The 17,719-nt window shown below is 51.6% G+C and overlaps 8 protein-coding genes across 8 annotated transcripts; 5 read left to right on the forward strand and 3 right to left on the reverse strand.

The window, feature by feature from the left end:
• Positions 1-5,201: 5,201 nt before the first annotated feature.
• Positions 5,202-5,854, forward strand: TrAtP1_007748 (uncharacterized protein; the record flags this gene model as incomplete). Its single annotated transcript, XM_014092581.2, has 2 exons — positions 5,202-5,601; positions 5,688-5,854. 2 exons carry the CDS (start codon positions 5,202-5,204, stop codon positions 5,852-5,854), a joined length of 567 nt encoding a protein of 188 aa, XP_013948056.2.
• Positions 5,855-7,426: 1,572 nt separating this feature from the next.
• Positions 7,427-8,598, forward strand: TrAtP1_007749 (uncharacterized protein). The gene is made up of 2 exons (XM_014092582.2): positions 7,427-7,628; positions 7,813-8,598. Exons 1-2 carry the CDS (start codon positions 7,548-7,550, stop codon positions 8,356-8,358), a joined length of 627 nt encoding a protein of 208 aa, XP_013948057.2. The 5' UTR covers positions 7,427-7,547; the 3' UTR covers positions 8,359-8,598.
• A 284-nt stretch (positions 8,599-8,882) lies between these two features.
• TrAtP1_007750 (uncharacterized protein) lies at positions 8,883-10,643 on the reverse strand. The gene is made up of 2 exons (XM_014092583.2): positions 9,404-10,643; positions 8,883-9,344 (listed from the first exon to the last, which is right to left on the reverse strand). Exons 1-2 carry the CDS (start codon positions 10,533-10,535, stop codon positions 9,265-9,267), a joined length of 1,212 nt encoding a protein of 403 aa, XP_013948058.1. The 5' UTR covers positions 10,536-10,643; the 3' UTR covers positions 8,883-9,264.
• Positions 10,644-11,513: 870 nt separating this feature from the next.
• Positions 11,514-12,413, forward strand: TrAtP1_007751 (uncharacterized protein; the record flags this gene model as incomplete). Its single annotated transcript, XM_014092584.2, has 2 exons — positions 11,514-11,577; positions 11,644-12,413. The coding sequence occupies 2 exons, from the start codon at positions 11,514-11,516 to the stop codon at positions 12,411-12,413; spliced, it is 834 nt and encodes a 277-aa protein (XP_013948059.2).
• Positions 12,414-12,450: 37 nt separating this feature from the next.
• On the forward strand, positions 12,451-13,524 carry TrAtP1_007752 (uncharacterized protein; the record flags this gene model as incomplete). The annotated part of the gene is made up of 1 exon (XM_066113649.1): positions 12,451-13,524. The coding sequence occupies one exon, from the start codon at positions 12,451-12,453 to the stop codon at positions 13,522-13,524; it is 1,074 nt and encodes a 357-aa protein (XP_065969735.1).
• A 260-nt stretch (positions 13,525-13,784) lies between these two features.
• TrAtP1_007753 (uncharacterized protein) lies at positions 13,785-14,657 on the reverse strand (the record flags this gene model as incomplete). The annotated part of the gene is made up of 1 exon (XM_014092585.2): positions 13,785-14,657. One exon carries the CDS (start codon positions 14,655-14,657, stop codon positions 13,785-13,787), a length of 873 nt encoding a protein of 290 aa, XP_013948060.2.
• Positions 14,658-14,661: 4 nt separating this feature from the next.
• On the reverse strand, positions 14,662-14,985 carry TrAtP1_007754 (uncharacterized protein; the record flags this gene model as incomplete). The annotated part of the gene is made up of 1 exon (XM_066113650.1): positions 14,662-14,985. One exon carries the CDS (start codon positions 14,983-14,985, stop codon positions 14,662-14,664), a length of 324 nt encoding a protein of 107 aa, XP_065969736.1.
• A 1,019-nt stretch (positions 14,986-16,004) lies between these two features.
• On the forward strand, positions 16,005-17,040 carry TrAtP1_007755 (uncharacterized protein; the record flags this gene model as incomplete). The annotated part of the gene is made up of 4 exons (XM_014092586.2): positions 16,005-16,120; positions 16,200-16,326; positions 16,439-16,684; positions 16,774-17,040. 4 exons carry the CDS (start codon positions 16,005-16,007, stop codon positions 17,038-17,040), a joined length of 756 nt encoding a protein of 251 aa, XP_013948061.1.
• Positions 17,041-17,719: the final 679 nt, after the last annotated feature.

The raw sequence follows: 17,719 nt of genomic DNA on the forward strand, positions 1-17,719 counted from the left end.
CACCGTGATTCCGAACTCGAAGCATATCGGGACACAACCGAAGGTGGTGAGACGAAGAGATTTTCCACCGCAAGGGCAGATGAGCCATCGTATTTCAAGCAAATCAAAATGAAACAATAGATGGAGAGCAGATGATTGATAGCCGCTTCATCCTGGCCGCAATCTCGAGTGCATCGGCCAATGGAACCCAAAGCAAGTCGCCGGCTATTCTTCTGTATGCAATAGCATGGCTGCCCATGAAAGTCGATCACGATCGCCTTTGACTAGCAATTTACCCGGCCGTGTAGTTTGCAGTGAGGAGATGCTGCTAGTGTCTGCTTCCCTTCCTTCCCCTTCCCTGCCGCGTGTTGCGGCTGCGACGAAGCGACCTTGGGTTGACAAGGCTGATCTGATGCTGGCCAACAAAAATTCCCTTTGCTAGCGCGTCGGCCGAAGTCCAGGCTGTGAAGGCGTCCTATGCCCAACGGCGTTAATCTCGTCCAGGTGGGCCAGTTGAAGGTTTTTAGCCTTGGCGAGGACGGATCAGAAGCCGGGTCCCCGCCAGGCATGCTGAGCAACGCGCATGCAAGAGCAGCAGGACTGCACTGAGGGCATGTGGCCGTGATTCGTCGTGGTACGGAAGATACGACGCAAGATGCACCACGCGTCGGCGGATCTCAGCTGCTCCAGGTTCTCGCGCCTCGTGCGAAATCGGTGAAGCTGCTAGTCCTGGTCATGGTTTGGCCGCTTGGCTGCAAGGAACGGGTTCCTGGCACGCGGGGGGTCTGGCCTGGCCTGGCCTGGCCTGCGGGAGAAATTGCTCCAGGTGTCCTCCTGTGTTTGGCCAAGATGCTCGGACAGCAAGCCGACGACTTCACGCCGGCGCGGCCTTTTGCAGGCTAGCCGCGTCGCCTTTGATTAGGCTGAGCTGCCGCGCTGCTGGGCACTTGGCCGTCCAATGGGTGCCATGAGCCGTTGCCAGACAGCGAGTTGACCGGTGCTCGACTGTGCTGCAGAAGCTGAAAACCAGGTACCAGTGGGTACTCGGACGGTACCGCTTTGACCAGGGGCAAGGCGCAGGGGATATCAGGCGATTTAGCACATGAAAGCGCGAGAGATGGCATCAATCGCCCTCTGGCCCATCGCTCCAGTGAATTAGTGCCGCCGATTCTCCATACCTATCCAGGTACTCGAGAGGAGATGCTGCAAAAATCGCTCGGCGAACGGCATGTGGCAGTCACATCCGACAGGCTCCGCAGCTTCAGGTGGCCGTTGGCAGGAACAGATCATGTGCGGTGCCTCCTTGTTTGAAAAGCCTCCGGTCTCAATCCGTGGACAAGTGATTGGCCGCAATAGACGTAATTCCCTAATTCCAGCCCTGAGCTACTCTGCTCGCTACTGCTGCTCGCTTGCAGTTGCCATTGTTACGGCCGACCTATCACCTACCTACAGTGCTCCGTACAAGTAGGTACTTGTACTTCCAGGCAGGGAGGGATGGAGGCGGCTACTGCGTGTACCTGCAAAATTTAATTCGCTTGCACCTGGTGCAGCTCGCAGTAGCACCTGCAGTGGCGTCAATTTATTTTGACATGTCAGGGCGTGTGTGTCTCTGAGATTCCACGTTGCGACTAAGTCAAGGCTATTCTCGAATCAGGAGTAATGCTAGCAGCACCTACATGCTTTAGCGGTTTGCACGGTGATCAGATTAAGACGCCAAGTTGAGCATCGCTGGTGGCGGCGTGGCCAGGCAGCTCCAGTACCACGTAATTGGGGGCCTCGAAAGAATTAGGAATCAAATCCTCACAGCAACAGCTCTGGCTTGTGAGTTGCTAACCCAACTTACCTACAAGCACATGTAAACATTTGGTTGCTTGCTTTTCTAGTCGTAGCAGCCAAAGCACCTACCAGGTAGGTATACTACTGCCTCCTAGTAGTAATGTTAGTGCAGAGAATCCTGCGACTTAGGGCCATATGTATGCACCTACACCAGATGCAGCTAAGATGGGAGGTCCTGCTCCGTAACACGAAGTGATATCCGACACAATCTGCTGCATTCGGGGCAGGATACCTTCTGATACCCCGCGGGTACATTAGCATTGGGTGTTGAAACCGCATTGCACAGCTCGATTGATCGATATCTAACAGCACTTATGTATAGACGGCGTTTTCGCCGGCGGCTCGGCCCTTCCGTGTAAGCACCTAGAAACCGTACTATGCCAAAGTCCACATTGGGATGTAGTGGTATCAATGGCATTAATGGCATAGACGGCGCGCAGCAATGATTTTGTAGTATATTTTCGCTTGTTGCAAACATCACTTGTATCAGTTCTAGGAATGAATCCAAGCCACGGATTATCATGTTCGCCTGTGCATAAATTGATACCGAGTCAGGTACTTAGTTGAGTTAGCCGATGGCAGTGCTCGGGGTATACGAAGCAACAGGTACTATAATTACGGGTACTATCGCGGCTACTATAATTGGCAGTTGTGATTTTCCTAACGAGAGTGAATGAAAGAGTCGCTGCGGCGGCATGTTTTCAGGGGACGTCTTCTATGTATCATTTCTAAATCAAATATGGCACAACAGGGGAGAAGCCCTGCAGTACGTCGCCTAAATATTCATCGCCAATCAAGCTGATGGCTCACGAGGAACATGACTACTACTACTATTCAAGGTCTCTGCTACAGTATTGGGACTCGCACTATGGACAGGCTGTTCAATACTAGTATGGTAAAGGCAATAAGACACGCCGTCTTGGAATTGCCACTCGTACGGAGCCAGCCACATGCATGTAGGGCAGCAGTAGTTGCGAGAACTATTGAAAGAAGCTCGGCATCTGGTCCCCGTCATTGCATGAGACCATGGCTCGGCATGTGTGAGCGTATCATATAACAATATGCGGTGTATGCCTCTCGGCTTCTTAGTCGAGCATGCAAGTAAGCTTGAAACATCAATTTCATGTCTCTGCCAAGAACCAATCCCCTTGACATCACAGCTCCGATTCCCCTGAGATCCCTCGCATCAGCTCATATGAACATGAGTCACGGCCAAGATGAACAATGGCCAAGCAGTAGTACGTTGATGAAACGATCTGGCAAATGATTATCAATAGCCGCCGGTCCATTGACAAATCGATTGGGTGAAACCGCGGCATCCATCGCATGCACTGCCATCTCGGTGCCCAAAGCAGCTGGAGGATGGACGCTTTCCTGCACGCTGATATCAAGTACCTGTCATTGCAGCTGACATCGAAACTGCAAGCCCCTTGATAGCCATTGGACTTTACGAATTACCGAAAAATCATACGGCCATCTGAATGGGTCGCTTAAGCCAAGCCACGCAAACAAGCGTTATTCTCATGCACAGCAAACCAACAGATGGCAATGAAACTGACTCAGTTACAGTTCCAACCAGCTGAAGCCAGGCCAGAAGTGTCAACTGGCCACTTGTGGTTGTCAGAAAGGACCAAAAGCTTTGCCAATGAGCAACCAAGATGGAGTGGACGGGTGTGTGTGGCGTGTGAGACAGCGTAAGCACTTGTTTCGGAATCTTCTAGACAAGAGCAGGCGAAAATGCAGTGAGCTTAGAAAATGCGATTACGGTAATTTCTAAGCTTTAATGATGTACCTCTGGTACTTTCATCCTGCCCGGCATTAATTTCACCTGCTGCAGAGGTAGTTCCGAAACTGCCATTCGGAAAGTGAGGGTGAGAAAATAGGCAGGGCTTGGGGGAAATGGACAGAAAAGCGCGCCAAGACAACACAAATGATAACCAGGCTCAGTTAGAATCGGTAAAATGAGGTGAATTCGTCGGATATGACAGACTGGCTAATTTGAAACTTTTGCGCTCTAATTGAAACAGCGTTTCTTTTACCCGGTTACATATTTCGACATTTGCTGCTTGCAATGAGATGATGATTGGGGAGATGACGCAGTAAGCACAGTCGACTTACCCAAAGTATGTCAAATCTCCAGAGATACCATTAAGTCGCCGCTATCAAATTCCAAATTCACAATTTAACCCAACTCTGTCTTATTTGCTTTTGCATCATATGAGAACAACGTGTAACAACAAAAGCCATTGGCAGTTGCTTTTGAAAGATATCAAGACTCAAATACAGTCATATTTCACGGCTCTGCACTGTCTCACTACGTCATTGTCCCACACATTCCACAGTGTGCAACATGAGACAAGTCCCCACTTGCATGGTCGCTAATCGACCTCATCCGTTTTCGCAGCATCTGAGCGACGATTTTTCCAAGTCAGTGGGCAAACCGCGGCGGGCTGCGATACTTGCGCTCCCTACCCAGAGAGGCGACGACTGAATATCGATACCGGTGTCAATCGGCCCACAGTCCTTTTGCCCAAGGTCTCAGCCGTTGACGTCGTCCTCGCTTCTCCACGGATCGTCATCCAGTCCCCCGCTTCAGCGAATGGCTGGACCACCTTGATCAGCTGATATCAACTGCTGTCGTCGGCGGCTCTGCGCTCCAGCACCACGACCCATCATGAGCGATCTACAGCGAGCCTGGGCACGATCAAAGCTTGGGATTCCCGCGGAGCCTTTTGAGGAGCTGGACGAGGCGGAGGAGGACCAGGTGCCGGAGCTGCCAGAAGGGGTCGACGACGATTCCTCTTCGGCCTCGTCGGCCTCGTCGGTATCGTCGACGGGGACAATTATCCCGACGCCGAGCCAGAGGCTCTTTGCTCGCCCCCAAGGGTAACTACAACTACACCCAAGCTGGATATGGCAGAGGGCTTTTTCATGATTGAGCTGTCGGGCTGACAGTGCATGCAGCGTCGCAAGGGGCAGAACGCTGGAGCAGATCCCATGGACCACCTACTTTGAGCGGGAGCTGTTTCTGAAGTCTGATGCCCACCCAGAGGTCACTTACCATGTCTACCTCAACTCGCCGGTAGAAAAGGGGCCCTTGTACGTGATGCATCACGGCGCCGGATCCTCTGGGCTCTCGTTTGCGGTGGTGGGCTCTGAGATAAGGAAACGACTCCCAAATGCTGGCATACTGGCAGTCGACTGCAGAGGTCATGGTTCCACAACTGCCCCTGACGGCGCGGCCTTGGATCTACGGCTGGATACGTTGTCGTCCGACCTTTTCGCCATGATTGAGGCCACGAAATCGCAGATGGGCTGGCCAGAGCTGCCCCCTATAGTTCTCGTTGGCCATTCGCTAGGGGGGTGCTGTGGTAACAGACCTCGCCATGAGTAAAAAGCTGGGCACGTCTCTCCTAGCATATGCAGTGCTGGATGTTGTTGAAGGCTCTGCCATGGATGCGCTCCAGAGCATGCAAACATACCTGTCTACGCGGCCGGGAGGGTTTGCAACTGTCGAGTCAGGCATTGACTGGCACATCAGAACTCGAACCGTGAGAAACTCTCTCTCCGCCAGAGCTTCAGTGCCGGCCTTGTTGGTATGGGACGAGAGCCGAGATGCGTCTCGCCCATGGAGATGGAGAACAAATCTAGCAGCTACACAGCCTTTCTGGGAAGATTGGTTTGTAGGGCTGAGTAAGAAGTTCCTGGGGGCGCGTGGGGGAAAGCTCTTGCTGCTTGCTGGTACAGATCGACTGGATACGGAGTTGACAATTGGGCAGATGCAAGGTGAGTGCAGCCACGACGAGGAGTGATGGGTTGATCCTCGAAAGGGGTTGGCAAGCTTGAGGATTAATTTTTGTTGCATCATTTAGGTAAATACGCTTTACAAGTGTTCCCAGAAGCCGGACATTTTATCCACGAGGATAAACCAGAGCAAACTGCCATGACTCTGGTGGACTTTTACCGCAGAAACGATAGGAGTGCGTTGGTTCTGCCTCCAAAAGTCTCTGAGCTCTTGAAGCAGGGGAAGAAGGTATAATGACCATCAACCAGCGATGGGGGACGGGAAACAATTACATACTTGAACGGTAGGAAAGCTGCCTCGAGGCGTTTTGACAGGCCTTATATTACTGCTCACTCCCTTGAAAGCATATGGATGTATGTATATCATGATGAGTATAATACCAAGATAGCAACCGAAGAAGAAATAATATCGATATAAACACCCGGGTGTGAGATGTTGTCCAGATGATCAGCAGTGCTGGAAGCAGTCAACTTTTGCAAAATGTATGAGAAAAGAGCAATACAGCCTCATCTTTTCAAGGAAATGGTTTACGAGAATAATCCCTGGTAGCTAAGACGTCTTAACACAGATGAGCTGTCAGCTTCGGTAGTCACCCGGGAGATGCCTTGTCAAGTCATGCTGCAGGAACCTCGAGTGAGTTGTGATATGATGTTTGAAATGAGATACGAGTAGATGCAAGCCTAGGATCCTTGTATTTTGCTGTGGGTTCTTCTTTAGTTATAATACCTATCTACTATATCTAGTACTAGCAGGTATTCCATCGCCATGCAGTTGCTTTCCTGCTGCCCAATGATCCGCCTCCGCACCATTCAAATGTCCGCCTGCGGATAATTCTTTCACCCAAGTATATTTGCGGAGGGCGGATTACTGCTATCCTCACAATGGTCGAAGCCGGCTCTTCTCTCTACAAGAAGGTGATTTCGAGCCACAGATTCTTAATTCCTACAGCCTCGGGGGAGCACATCGCAAACCACAACTGCTGCTCCCTAATACCTACTGCTTGCTCGATTATTCGCCCTGCTCCTCATGTTTCTTTGCGGAGCAGTATGTGTGTGATTCGGCCCCCATGAGGCAAGCCAGATTGTTCTGAGACATGTAACTAAACAGGCCTCACTAGCAGTATCTAGGTCTAACATGAAGGTTACATGTCATTTCACAAAATGCAAACTACAGCGGCCATCACCATCGGTGCGAGTACGAGTAAGAACGCGCCAAGCCAAGTGACAAGCAGCCTTTCGGGGACGATCAAAGTCCGTCGACGATAGATCCAAGGGCTGATTGGCTGCAGCCCCTGGCATCGAGCATCTCCACACCGCAGCATCCGCCTCTTTTTTTCTGCCCTTCTCCAACCTCAGTGTCAGTAGCGTAGTACGCAGTGCTGTACACAAGACAAGCCATCAATCAATCACCTCAATAGCTCGTATACCGAGCCCAATCAAAGGTGGCGCTTTCAGCTGGATTCCAAGGGAGAGCCCCTTTACTGCTGTTGGCTGTGCTCTGCTCACATCTGCCCTGAATCAATGCCAGCCCAGGCACTACTTTCCACTAGAGGCCAGTAAGCGTCCGCCTATTCAGTGACTAACGGATGGTCAGACGCCTCTCAAAGCCTCCCAGATGCGCTACGCTAAAGCTTGTTGGGCAGTAAATGCTGCCTTCTCCAGGGCCAAATCGGGCCCATCCGCCTCTAGCAGGTCGCTAGCGTCAACAGTGGCGCCCAAGATGGGCTGCTAATGGCGCGCTGCCACTCTGTGTTACCCCCAACACGCAGCAGCCGGCATTCCACGTCTTGCTTCTTTTGGCTCGCCAGCACGTCTCTTCCTTCTCTTCTTCTTCCTCTCCTTCTTTCTATTGCTATTCCTCGGCTGTATTGCTCATCCCGAACAAGATTTTTTCACCAAAGACTCTCTGCACGCTTCCGTCAGCTACAATGAAGGCCTCCATCGTGTCACTCGTCTTCACCGCGGCTCTTGCTGCTGCCCAGGATCTCAGCGGCCTCCCAACCTGTGCTGTAAGTAATAACAACTTGGACAACAACACGTCGGACTATCGGTGACGCTCAGGTGGAAAATCTCGGCCTCTGGCTTCATCGGAGCCCATTGATGGGTTCACTTCCATCTGTTACACCAACCAATCCATTCGTGAATAGCTATGGGTATCTGAATAAGACTGACCGAGTATCCGTGCTGAAATAGACCGGCTGCGTCACAAAGTTCACCACCGGTTCCGCGATTGGCGGCTGCCAGCAGCTTGACATTGGATGCATCTGCAAGAATGCCGACTTCCTCAACGGCATCGCATGCTGCCTGGCCGATGCCTGCAGCAAATCTGACCAGGACAAGGCCGTCTCGTTTGCTCAGCAGATCTGCTCTTCCGCGGGCGTGAGCACCCCCGACACCGTTGTGTGCAAGGACAGCTCTTCACAGACCGGATCTGCCACTGCATCGGATAGCTCTGCTTCGAGCAAGACGACTGATTCTTCCGACTCATCCACCACTGGATCTTCCGATTCATCCACTACTGGATCTTCCGACTCATCTACCACCGCCACCGACTCTTCCTCTACCTCGACTGGCTCTGGCTCCACAACTGCTGCTCCCACCGGCTCTTCCGCACAGACAACCACAGGATCCTCCACAAGGTCCGCGGCTACATCTACGAGCTCAGGTGCTGCTGCCCCCTTGGCTTCTGCTGGTAGCCTCGTTGGTGCAGCCATTGCCATGCTGGCTGCTGCCCTATAAGGGATTCACAAAACGCCTCCATACCGCAACAGCAGAGAGAGCTGGGACAAGGAATATCTGGTGTGACAGTAATCTTATATGCTTTTAACGGGGAGGCACTAAATGTAACTGCACGAACTGAATGAATGTTGTAAATAGTCTAGTTAGGCGAGGAATGATTTGACTAGAGTTCTAATGAGGGAGACACCAAACTATAATACCGATTGCTACGTTGCCTATCAATGGCTCATATATCCCCTACTATCGCCCCTCCGTATGCTGAATCCTACTCAAGCAGAATTCTTCACATACTGTGCTACATCCCTATTGTCCACCGTGTATACATCTCACTCAGCGCAGAAAATCGCCCAGCTTAACTATGCGAGATACATCAACTTGGGGAAGAAGCCCTTATTCGAGAACGCACGATGACGTCGTATGGTAACGGTGAATCCCCCAGCAGCAGTATGGAGATGCATTGCGCACAGACAGAACAGCAAGGTCTCAAGAAGATTTAAATATTTCGAAAAGTCTTTTTTTTTTCTCCTAGAATTTCTAAGCGGCGAACGCAGTATCCGGTTTCCGCGATTTATGGTTAAAAAGCCAGGGCGCAAATCGTAACCTTAAAAGCAGATCCAAGCTCCAGCGCCAAGCGCTTTTAAGTTCTCCAAAAATGTACGATGCGGAGTCTTTTTTCCCCACACACGGCATGAGTTTCCTCACTCGCTGGTATCTCTGCTCTCAAAAATCGGGTTTTGAATGGTTAAATCATATTTTTGTCTTGAATTTTCGTATCATTCGTGTAGGTTACCCTTCTTAACAGGGTGAGAAAAATGCAACTATTTTGCTGCTCTTCAAGATTCGCTCGTAACTTCAAATCCTCTCCTGCTCCCACACCTATTCGTAATTATAATGCTTCTATTTACTTCAAAGTTTGGACGCCTTAGCACTAGGGGAATTTTTAATAACCTCATCCAATGCCTTGATAAGCCCTTGAATTTCATCCACTTTGATGATATCGTGTTAGTCAATCCTCCTAAATCTGTGGGCGGGGTTGAAAACTCACATGTATTATAGTGCACCATGCTTACCCTCACAGCGCCATCTTTAGACAAGCCCAAAGTCTCTCGAGCCAGCCGTTCTGAGTAGTAAGTTCCGTAGCGGAAGCCATATGGGGTTTTGCTCTCGACTTGTTCGACAACTGCTTGGGAGGCCAGTCCCTTGACAGAGAAGCTAATCGTTGCGACTCGGGCACGGACACTGCTGTCCAGGGTGCCGTAAATAACCACATTGGGCTGCAGCTTGAGATAGTCGAGAAGAGTAGTCTGCAGCAGGGATTCATGAGCAATGATGCTGTCCCACTTTGAGTCCAGATACTCGACCACGTGCGGAACGGCCTGAAGCAACTCGTACGATCCGCCTGCAAGGCCAATCTTGTCTTCCAGAGAGACTGAAGGGTTGAAGAAGTGTCCCAGGGGTCGAACATGGGTCTGCGCACTCCAGCTGCCGTAGAGCATGGATATGTGAGGCCCATAAACCTTGTACCAAGAAAAGCAGTAAAAGTCAACCCCAAGATCCTTTACATCGACGGGCCGGTGAGGCGCATACGCCACAGCATCAACGCAGAGCAAAGCGCCAACTCCATGAGCAGCAGCCGCCACGGCCTTAACATCAGTGATTGTCCCCAGGAGATTGCTCGCATGGGTACAAGTCACCAGCCTCGTCCTGGGCGACAGGAGCGCAGTCAAGTCGCTAACAAGGAGCTCGGGATTCAGACTAGGCTTTGGCTTCCACCACTTGAGGACGAGATTCTGCCGCTCGGCCAGGTCCAGCCACGAGGCAATGTTGGACTCGTGATCGATCCAAGAAACGACAATCTCGTCTCCCGGGTTGAATTTCAGGGCATAGGACAGATTGCGGAACAGCTGAGTGGTTGACGAGCCAAAGACAATCTCATCCGGGTTGGCGTTGATGTACTTGGCGGCGGCCTTGTATGCGGCGCCATACAGGGCGGTGGACTTCTTGCTCACGGTGTAAGAGGCGCCGAGCTGGACATTGGTCCCGGTGAGGTAGTCTGTGATGGAGTCGATGACGGTGCCGAGCGTCTGGCTGCCTCCGGCATTGTCGAGGTAGACCTGGTTCTGCTGCAGGGCGGGGAAGTGGTCCCGGACCTCCTTCTGGTGGTTCTCAAAGACCATGGCCGCGATGTGTGAGTCAATGGCGATGTTGGTGAATTGTGTAAGAGGGTAAGAAGCAAACTCCAGAATTGGTGCTAGAATATTAAACGCTATGCATACTACAGTCTTATAAAGCTGATATGGGCTTTTGAACCATCTTGCGTCAGCGGGGTATGGATAATATGGAGTTCGGTGTTCACATTGGTGACTAAAACCGAGCGCCGTTTTTGTCTAAAAGCGTGTTTGTTCAATGGTGCTAGGTGCCAATCAACGACAAATGTCAAATATTACTGAACACTAAATCAGTGAAATTGCGCGTCTTGATCATTATACCGTGGTGGTTTTGATACGTCTACTCCATTTTGTGTCGCAAAGCGGACAAATCGTCGGCTGCAGGGTATGGCGCTTGTCATGTTCAAAATGCTGATCTAGGATGTTGAGAATATGGCTGTATAGCAACATGAACTGTAACTTGTTAAATTGAGTAAGTTTTCAAATACACGTTGATGAAAACGCACCATGATAGGCTGTGAATTGGCAGCTGAAATAACTGAGCTGCCTGGCTACAAAATGATGTGATAGATGAATAGCTTATAAGCTCCATATCGGTTGCACTATGCAGACAAGCTGTCATATATCTATCATATGAAGGAAAATAAAAGAGGCAGAAGAAACAATATATCCAGGGATTTTGAATCATCCCAAGTAAACTTGCAGTTGACATCAACACTTTGACAAATACTGAGAAGAAAAGACAAATGCAGCTCAATGGCAAGTTTTCCACTTTGGGAAATCTGCAGGGCTAGCTTGGTGGGGAAGTGGTGCCAGTCTGAAGGCGGCAGAAAAAAAAGTTCAAGATGCGCGCCATCGGCTGATCTCGCAACTGGCCTCATACCATTTCCCACCTTTTTGCAAAAATCTTTTCCACTCGAAATCTTTTCGCCATTGTCACTGCCATAGCCAATTGCGCAAAAACTGCCAGAGCCGTCCGCCACCGCCATGAAGAGAAAGGCAGAAAGCCATGCTTCTGGCAAAAAAGCCGGCAGCAAGAAGGCCAAGACTTGTATGCCCTTTCTCCAAGCTTCCTCTCCTCTTTCCAGCTCAATTGGATGCTAACTGTCATGTTCAGCCATTAGCCCAGAGGACGCAAAGAAGCGCTTCCGCAATGGCCTCTTCGACGACTCCGTTCTCAAGTCATATACCACCGAATACGCTGAATCCTCGCCATATAAACATGCCGTCATCCACAAGCTCGTCGACGACAAGCTCCTCCGGTCGGTTCGAGACGAAGTCCGCGAAAACGTACAATTCACCCCGAAAGAGACCGATATTTACAAGATCCACCAATCTGGTGACCTGGCCAACTTGGATGGCCTCGACGACGAGTCTCTTGCCAAGCTGCCCTCTCTCCTTTCCCTCCGCGATGCCATCTATTCTGAGACTTTCCGAAACTATGTCTCCAGCATCACCAACTGCGGCCCGCTGAGTGGCAAGAAGACAGACATGGCCATCAACATCTACACTCCCGGCTGCTACCTGCTCTGCCATGACGACGTCATTGGCAGCAGACGAGTCAGTTACATTCTCTACTTGACAGATCCCGACATCCCGTGGAAGCCCGAATGGGGTGGCGCATTGCGTCTGTTCCCCATCCAGGAAATCAAAAACAAGGATGGCGACGTTGCCAAGACGCCGCTGCCAGACGTGGTCAAGGTCATCCCGCCTGCGTGGAACCAGCTTAGCTTCTTCGCCGTCCAGCCTGGCGAGAGTTTCCACGATGTCGAGGAGGTGTACCACGCAGAGACAAAGAAGCAGCTAGAGAAGGAAGGTGGCCGTGTCCGCATGGCCATCAGTGGCTGGTTTCACATCCCCCCAAGTTGGAGAGGAAGGCTACATTGAGGGAGAGGAGGAGAGGAACGCAAAGAACAGCGGCCTCATGCAGCTTCAGGGCAATCCTGCTCAGTACGATGCGCCGCAGGCCAACCCTGTCGCGATCAAGAACCCAGAGAGCAGCGAGGCTGAATTTGAGGAGGCTGATCTGGAATTCCTGCTGCAGTACATTGCGCCAACGTACCTGACACCCGATACGCTGGAGCAAGTGTCTGAGCATTTCGAAGAGAACTCGAGCATTACTCTTGCAGACGTCTTGTCCAAGAAGTTTTCCAAACGCGTCCAGGATTACATCCAGGCGCAGGAAAAGGCCTCTCTCCCCGAAGACAGTGCAGCTATCGAGAAGTCTTCTGCCTGGAAGGTGTCCAAGCCGCCTCACAAGCACAGATATCTCTACCAGCAGCCTTCTACCAAATCTAGCAAATCCTCAGATGAATCACCAATCACAGAGCTACTGGACAAGCTCTTCCCGAGTGATCAATTCCGCCGCTGGCTGCAAGTAGCCACCGGCTGCACCATTGAGAACCACGACGTCCTTGCCCGCAGATTCCGCCGCGGAATGGACTACACTCTTGCCACGGGCCATGAGGGCAAGGCTCGTCTGGAGCTCAACCTGGGTCTCACACCAACAACTGGCTGGGGAGACGTCGCCGACGAAGAAGAAGAGGAAGAGGAAGAGGTAGAAGCCAAGCCCAACGGAAAGAACAAGAAGAAGAACAAGGGCAAGGGCAAAGGAAAAGCAAAGGCTGTTGAGAAAGAGCCAGAGGAAGCTGCCGAAGTCGGCGGTCACGAAGTTTACATGGCTGGTGATGACGACAATAACGAAGACGCCGCGGTGTACAAGTCGAGCGGAGATGACGACAACATTTTGTTTTTCCAGGCTGCTGCGTGGAACAAGATGACGCTTGTTCTGCGTGATAGCGGTGCTCTCAAGTTTGTCAAGTATGTGAGCAAAAAGGCCAATGGCGATAGGTGGGACATCTCTGGTACATTTGATGTAGAGGAGCCAGACGAGGACGAGGAAGGCGATGAGGACGAGGAGGATGGGGATGAGGAAGAAGATGAAGACGACGAGGCAGCAGGCTCAGGAGAAGACGAGTTTGAGGGTTTCTCGGACTAGCAGAAAAAAAATTATAATTTTACGGCGAACGAACACATTCACGAAGCACCTTTTAGACATGTATGGATAGAACAATGTAGATTTCTCTTAAAAATGATTTCTTTAAGCCTTTTTATTGAGCTTGGGTATCTAAATGCTTTGATATTCTTCGTAAACCGTCTCGTGAATGCGCCTTTCCCATAAAATCATGAATATAGTACAAAATTTATATGCAAAAAAAAAAAAGAAAGAAACACTCTCACGACAAGACTGCTCTGCTTTCACGCCGGTGTTAAAGTTTCAGAAAAGATATCGGACAGCTCTGATCGTAACAACTGCGTGATGCCGCGTGCTTCTTCGCTCCTCCCAGATTGCTTTAAATGGTTGACAGTGTCGTGGCCCAGAAAGGCAATCCACGGAATGGTGCCCATGCCCGTGAATTTGGTAAGATTCAGCTTATCTGGGCCCAAGGCCCGCACCAGCTTGCGCAGCCTCTTCTTGTCGTTGAAGAACTCCAGGGCAGGGAGGTGGTCGGGATGCGTTGGGTGGTATAAATGCAAATGTGCCATCTCTACGGGAAATGGCCGTGACAAGCGATCAGCCGTGGCCAAGTGAGCTTCAAAAAGCTTTTCTGACGGCATTTCCCTGCTGTATGATTCTACCGTAGATAGCCACGACACCGATCTCCATGGCTGGACCAGCAGTTTTGGTAGAGAAGGGTTGTGCTGGAAGAGCTGCTCTGCTTCGAGGATCGCCTGTATGGCAGCGTTCAGGTTGCCGTATTGGGCCTGGCTCTTGATGCGAACGATTTGCGACAACAAGGAAGACGCACGAGCGATGCGCTGCTCCTCGCCGATATCTCTAGATTCATTCATAGCCCGCGTAATCCATTCCCACGCCACAGACTCCATATTTTCAGCAATAAGGAAGGGCACAAGCGCCCGAACAAAGGCCGTATTGTCTAGGAAGAGAAAGTTACTCTCCGCTCCAGATGATCGAAGCCATCGAACAACTCGGAGGGCGGTATCTGAAGACGTCGCTAGAAGATTCGCGTCCGAAGCGTTTGACAGCTGTTGCCCCTTGGCCACCAGACAGCCCGTGGCAGCCTTGAGCGTCATCATACCCCTAGACACGGCATGATCAAAAACATCCATCGGATCACGATCTGGCACCCATAGCGCCTTTGGCAAGGGGGGGCGTGTTCTCCTTGTTGTTGTAGCTGAATAGAGGATTTGATAGAACGGATTTCAAATGTAAAGACGCAGCGGAGCGACGGGCCTGAGGGCTGGTCTCTCCAGTAGATTTGGTTGGCGCAGGGGTGTGATCAGAGGAAGAGCGTCCATATTCGCGGTCCAACTGGCTACGAAAGGACGCCTTGATGCCATCAAGGAGCTTTTGCGACTGCTGCTTGGATATGGGTAGGGGTTCGTGGTATCCGGCGAAAAGCTTCCTCAGCGATTGGACGGACTTTGTGGAGAACATGGCGAGCAGGAAGAGGGCACTGGCTGGCCAATGTTACAATTCGACAAGTGAAAAACAATAGTTTTGGTTGCCACTGCCAGCAAGGCAGGCTGAGCAAGGGTAAACTCGGCGGCTATAGCTGTCCTGTGCTACTGATCCTGAGTTCGAGGCTCTATCTGGAACGAGCCAAAAGGCTCCAGCCTCGTCATGATTCAATAATGCGCGGCACAGGCCATGTCATGTGATACGTGGGCTGAGTTTGGACCCCAATCGAACTGCTGCGGGGGGAACGTTGCCCGGTACCGTAACCTGCCCCGTCTCCACGCAGAGGCCAGGCTCGCTGCCTTTGGGTGCGCTGGCAATGTACAGATACGACGGGCTACTTGGCTAGCGGGACAGGCAAGGTATCGGGGACATGTGCCTTTTTCGCTGCTGCCGAGCTTGACAGGGTGCAACTTGGCGAGGCTGGACGCTGAGAGGGCAAGACAAAGCGCTGCAAACAAGGCATGTCTCGTGCAAATCAGCCAATTGCGTGGCACCAGAGTCATTATCGGCCATCCGTGCACATTGTCTAGGTCTCACCTGTGCCCTGTGTCGCTGATTCAAGACACAATGGGCTCTGGCAGCAGCCCAATTGAGGGCGTTCACAGTGTGCACACACCCGTTGCAGCGGCTAGCCCGAAAGTCAAACCGTGCGAAGTGTCAGCTGGGAGTTGATCTCATCCCACGATGCAGCAAACTTGCTTTGACTTTCACTGTGCTGTAATCGCGGAAAATTATAGCACAAAGGGACCTGGTGCCCGGTGCCCTGACGCACCGATCTGGCGATTTGCTCCACTGCCGGCCGGCATCAATGTATACAGTGCGAAGAGTGTGCAAGGCTCAGCCGGCTCTGGGAATTGCTCGCCCATGTCATTAGTACTGCTACCCAAGCGGTAGCTTGGAGACCAGAGTTGGAGGAAACTGCCGCAAGACAATACTTTACCGATATCACCAATACCGACTGCATCTTCTGTACAATCCCAAAGACACGACACAACATGGCCCCCAAGACTCTCATTGCCCCGTCAATTCTTTCGGCGGATTTCGCACAGCTCGGCGCAGAATGTGCCCGAACCATTGAGCAGGGTGCGGATTGGTTGCACGTTGATATCATGTTAGTAGAGCTGCATTTAGCTTCCCGCAATCGCAACGCCTTTGTATTCCGATAGAATTGGCTGACAAGCTGTATTCAGGGATGGCCATTTCGTACCCAACATTACCTTTGGCGCCCCGGTTGTTGCAAAGGTCCGCCCGCACGTCGAGAAGCCGAGCCAGCCCGCCGGACGAGGCACATTCGATTGCCATATGATGATTGCGGAGGTGTGTTGGATTCAGCAAGCCTCGTATTGAGAACTTTGGGCTACCTGTTCTTTGATACGAAGAGTACCCTTTTCAGTTCCAGAGCTAATATTGGGTGCCCAAACAACAACAGCCCAAGAAATGGGTCAAGGAGTTCAAGGCCGCCGGCTGTGACCTATACTGCTTCCACTACGAAGCCGCTTTCTCATCGGCTGCAGAATCCCCCGAGGAGACGACCGACAAGAAGACAAGCCCCAAGGAACTGATTAGATATATCCACGACCAAGGGCTGCTGGCTGGCATTGCGATCAAGCCTGATACATCCGTTGATGTGCTTTGGGACATCCTTGAGAGCTCGGACCCCAAGGAGAAGCCTGATGTACGTTACTTTGATCCACAGATTTGTTTGGCCATTCTGCTGTTTGTTGAACTGGAGGAAATTGAAGCTAATACTGGCAATTACTACAGATGGTTCTTGTTATGACAGTTCATCCCGGATTTGGAGGCCAAAAGTTCATGGCCTCGGAGCTGCCAAAGGTCCAGGAACTGCGGAAGCGATACCCCGAGCTGAACATCGAGGTTGATGGAGGTCTCGGCCCCGGCACAATCGACCAGGCCGCCAATGCAGGAGCAAATGTCATTGTCGCGGGCAGTGCCGTCTTTGGAGCCAAGGATCCGGCCGAGGTCATTTCTCTGCTTCGAAAGTCTGTCGACACGAGGGGTGGCAAATTGTAGATTGGAGGGAGCGGGGCAAATATTGGATAGAGCTGAAATGACTTGAACGAAACGCATAGAATAGACCACGTCTCAATTTTCTTTTACTGGCACAGAAGGCACGATATAAACTTCACCTCTGGATCTCGTAGCTTTACCACATGCATTCTACTTTCCTCCTTGGACCAAGTCAACCCAAATACCCAGCCTTAAGCCGTGGCTGCTGGAGCCTGTGCAGCCTCGTCCCCTCCCCTCGCAGTTATAGTGGGCAGCAGTGGCGCATCAGGCAGAGCCCAGGCCCGTGGAGCCCTATTCCAGCGCTCAAAAGGCCGCTGAAACTGCCCCTCCTCGTGCGCTCTAGCTGGTGGATCTGGCACTGTGCCACAGTGAAGGTACTTGCTGGCCAGCTCTCAACGCGGTCAAGGGGGGCGTCACCGGGCGCTCAGCCAAAAAACCTTCGTGACCAGCGCCAGAGCCTTTCGTCTGCTTCCGGGGAAAACCTCGTGCCTCCCTTTGCCCTCCACCTTTGGACCTCCCTTTGCCACAACACCACACACCCTCGACGCTCTGGTGCCATCTCGCATCTACATCTTCGTCTCCCCTCGAGAACGCACGACTCTGTCCTCTTCGTTGTTGTTTTTTCTCTCTTCATATTTTTTTTCCCTTTTCCATCGCTCTCTGCTCGTTGCACCCTCAGCAG

Source organism: Trichoderma atroviride, chromosome 4 (assembly GCF_020647795.1).
Source record: "Trichoderma atroviride chromosome 4, complete sequence".
Classification (NCBI taxonomy): domain Eukaryota; kingdom Fungi; phylum Ascomycota; class Sordariomycetes; order Hypocreales; family Hypocreaceae; genus Trichoderma; species Trichoderma atroviride.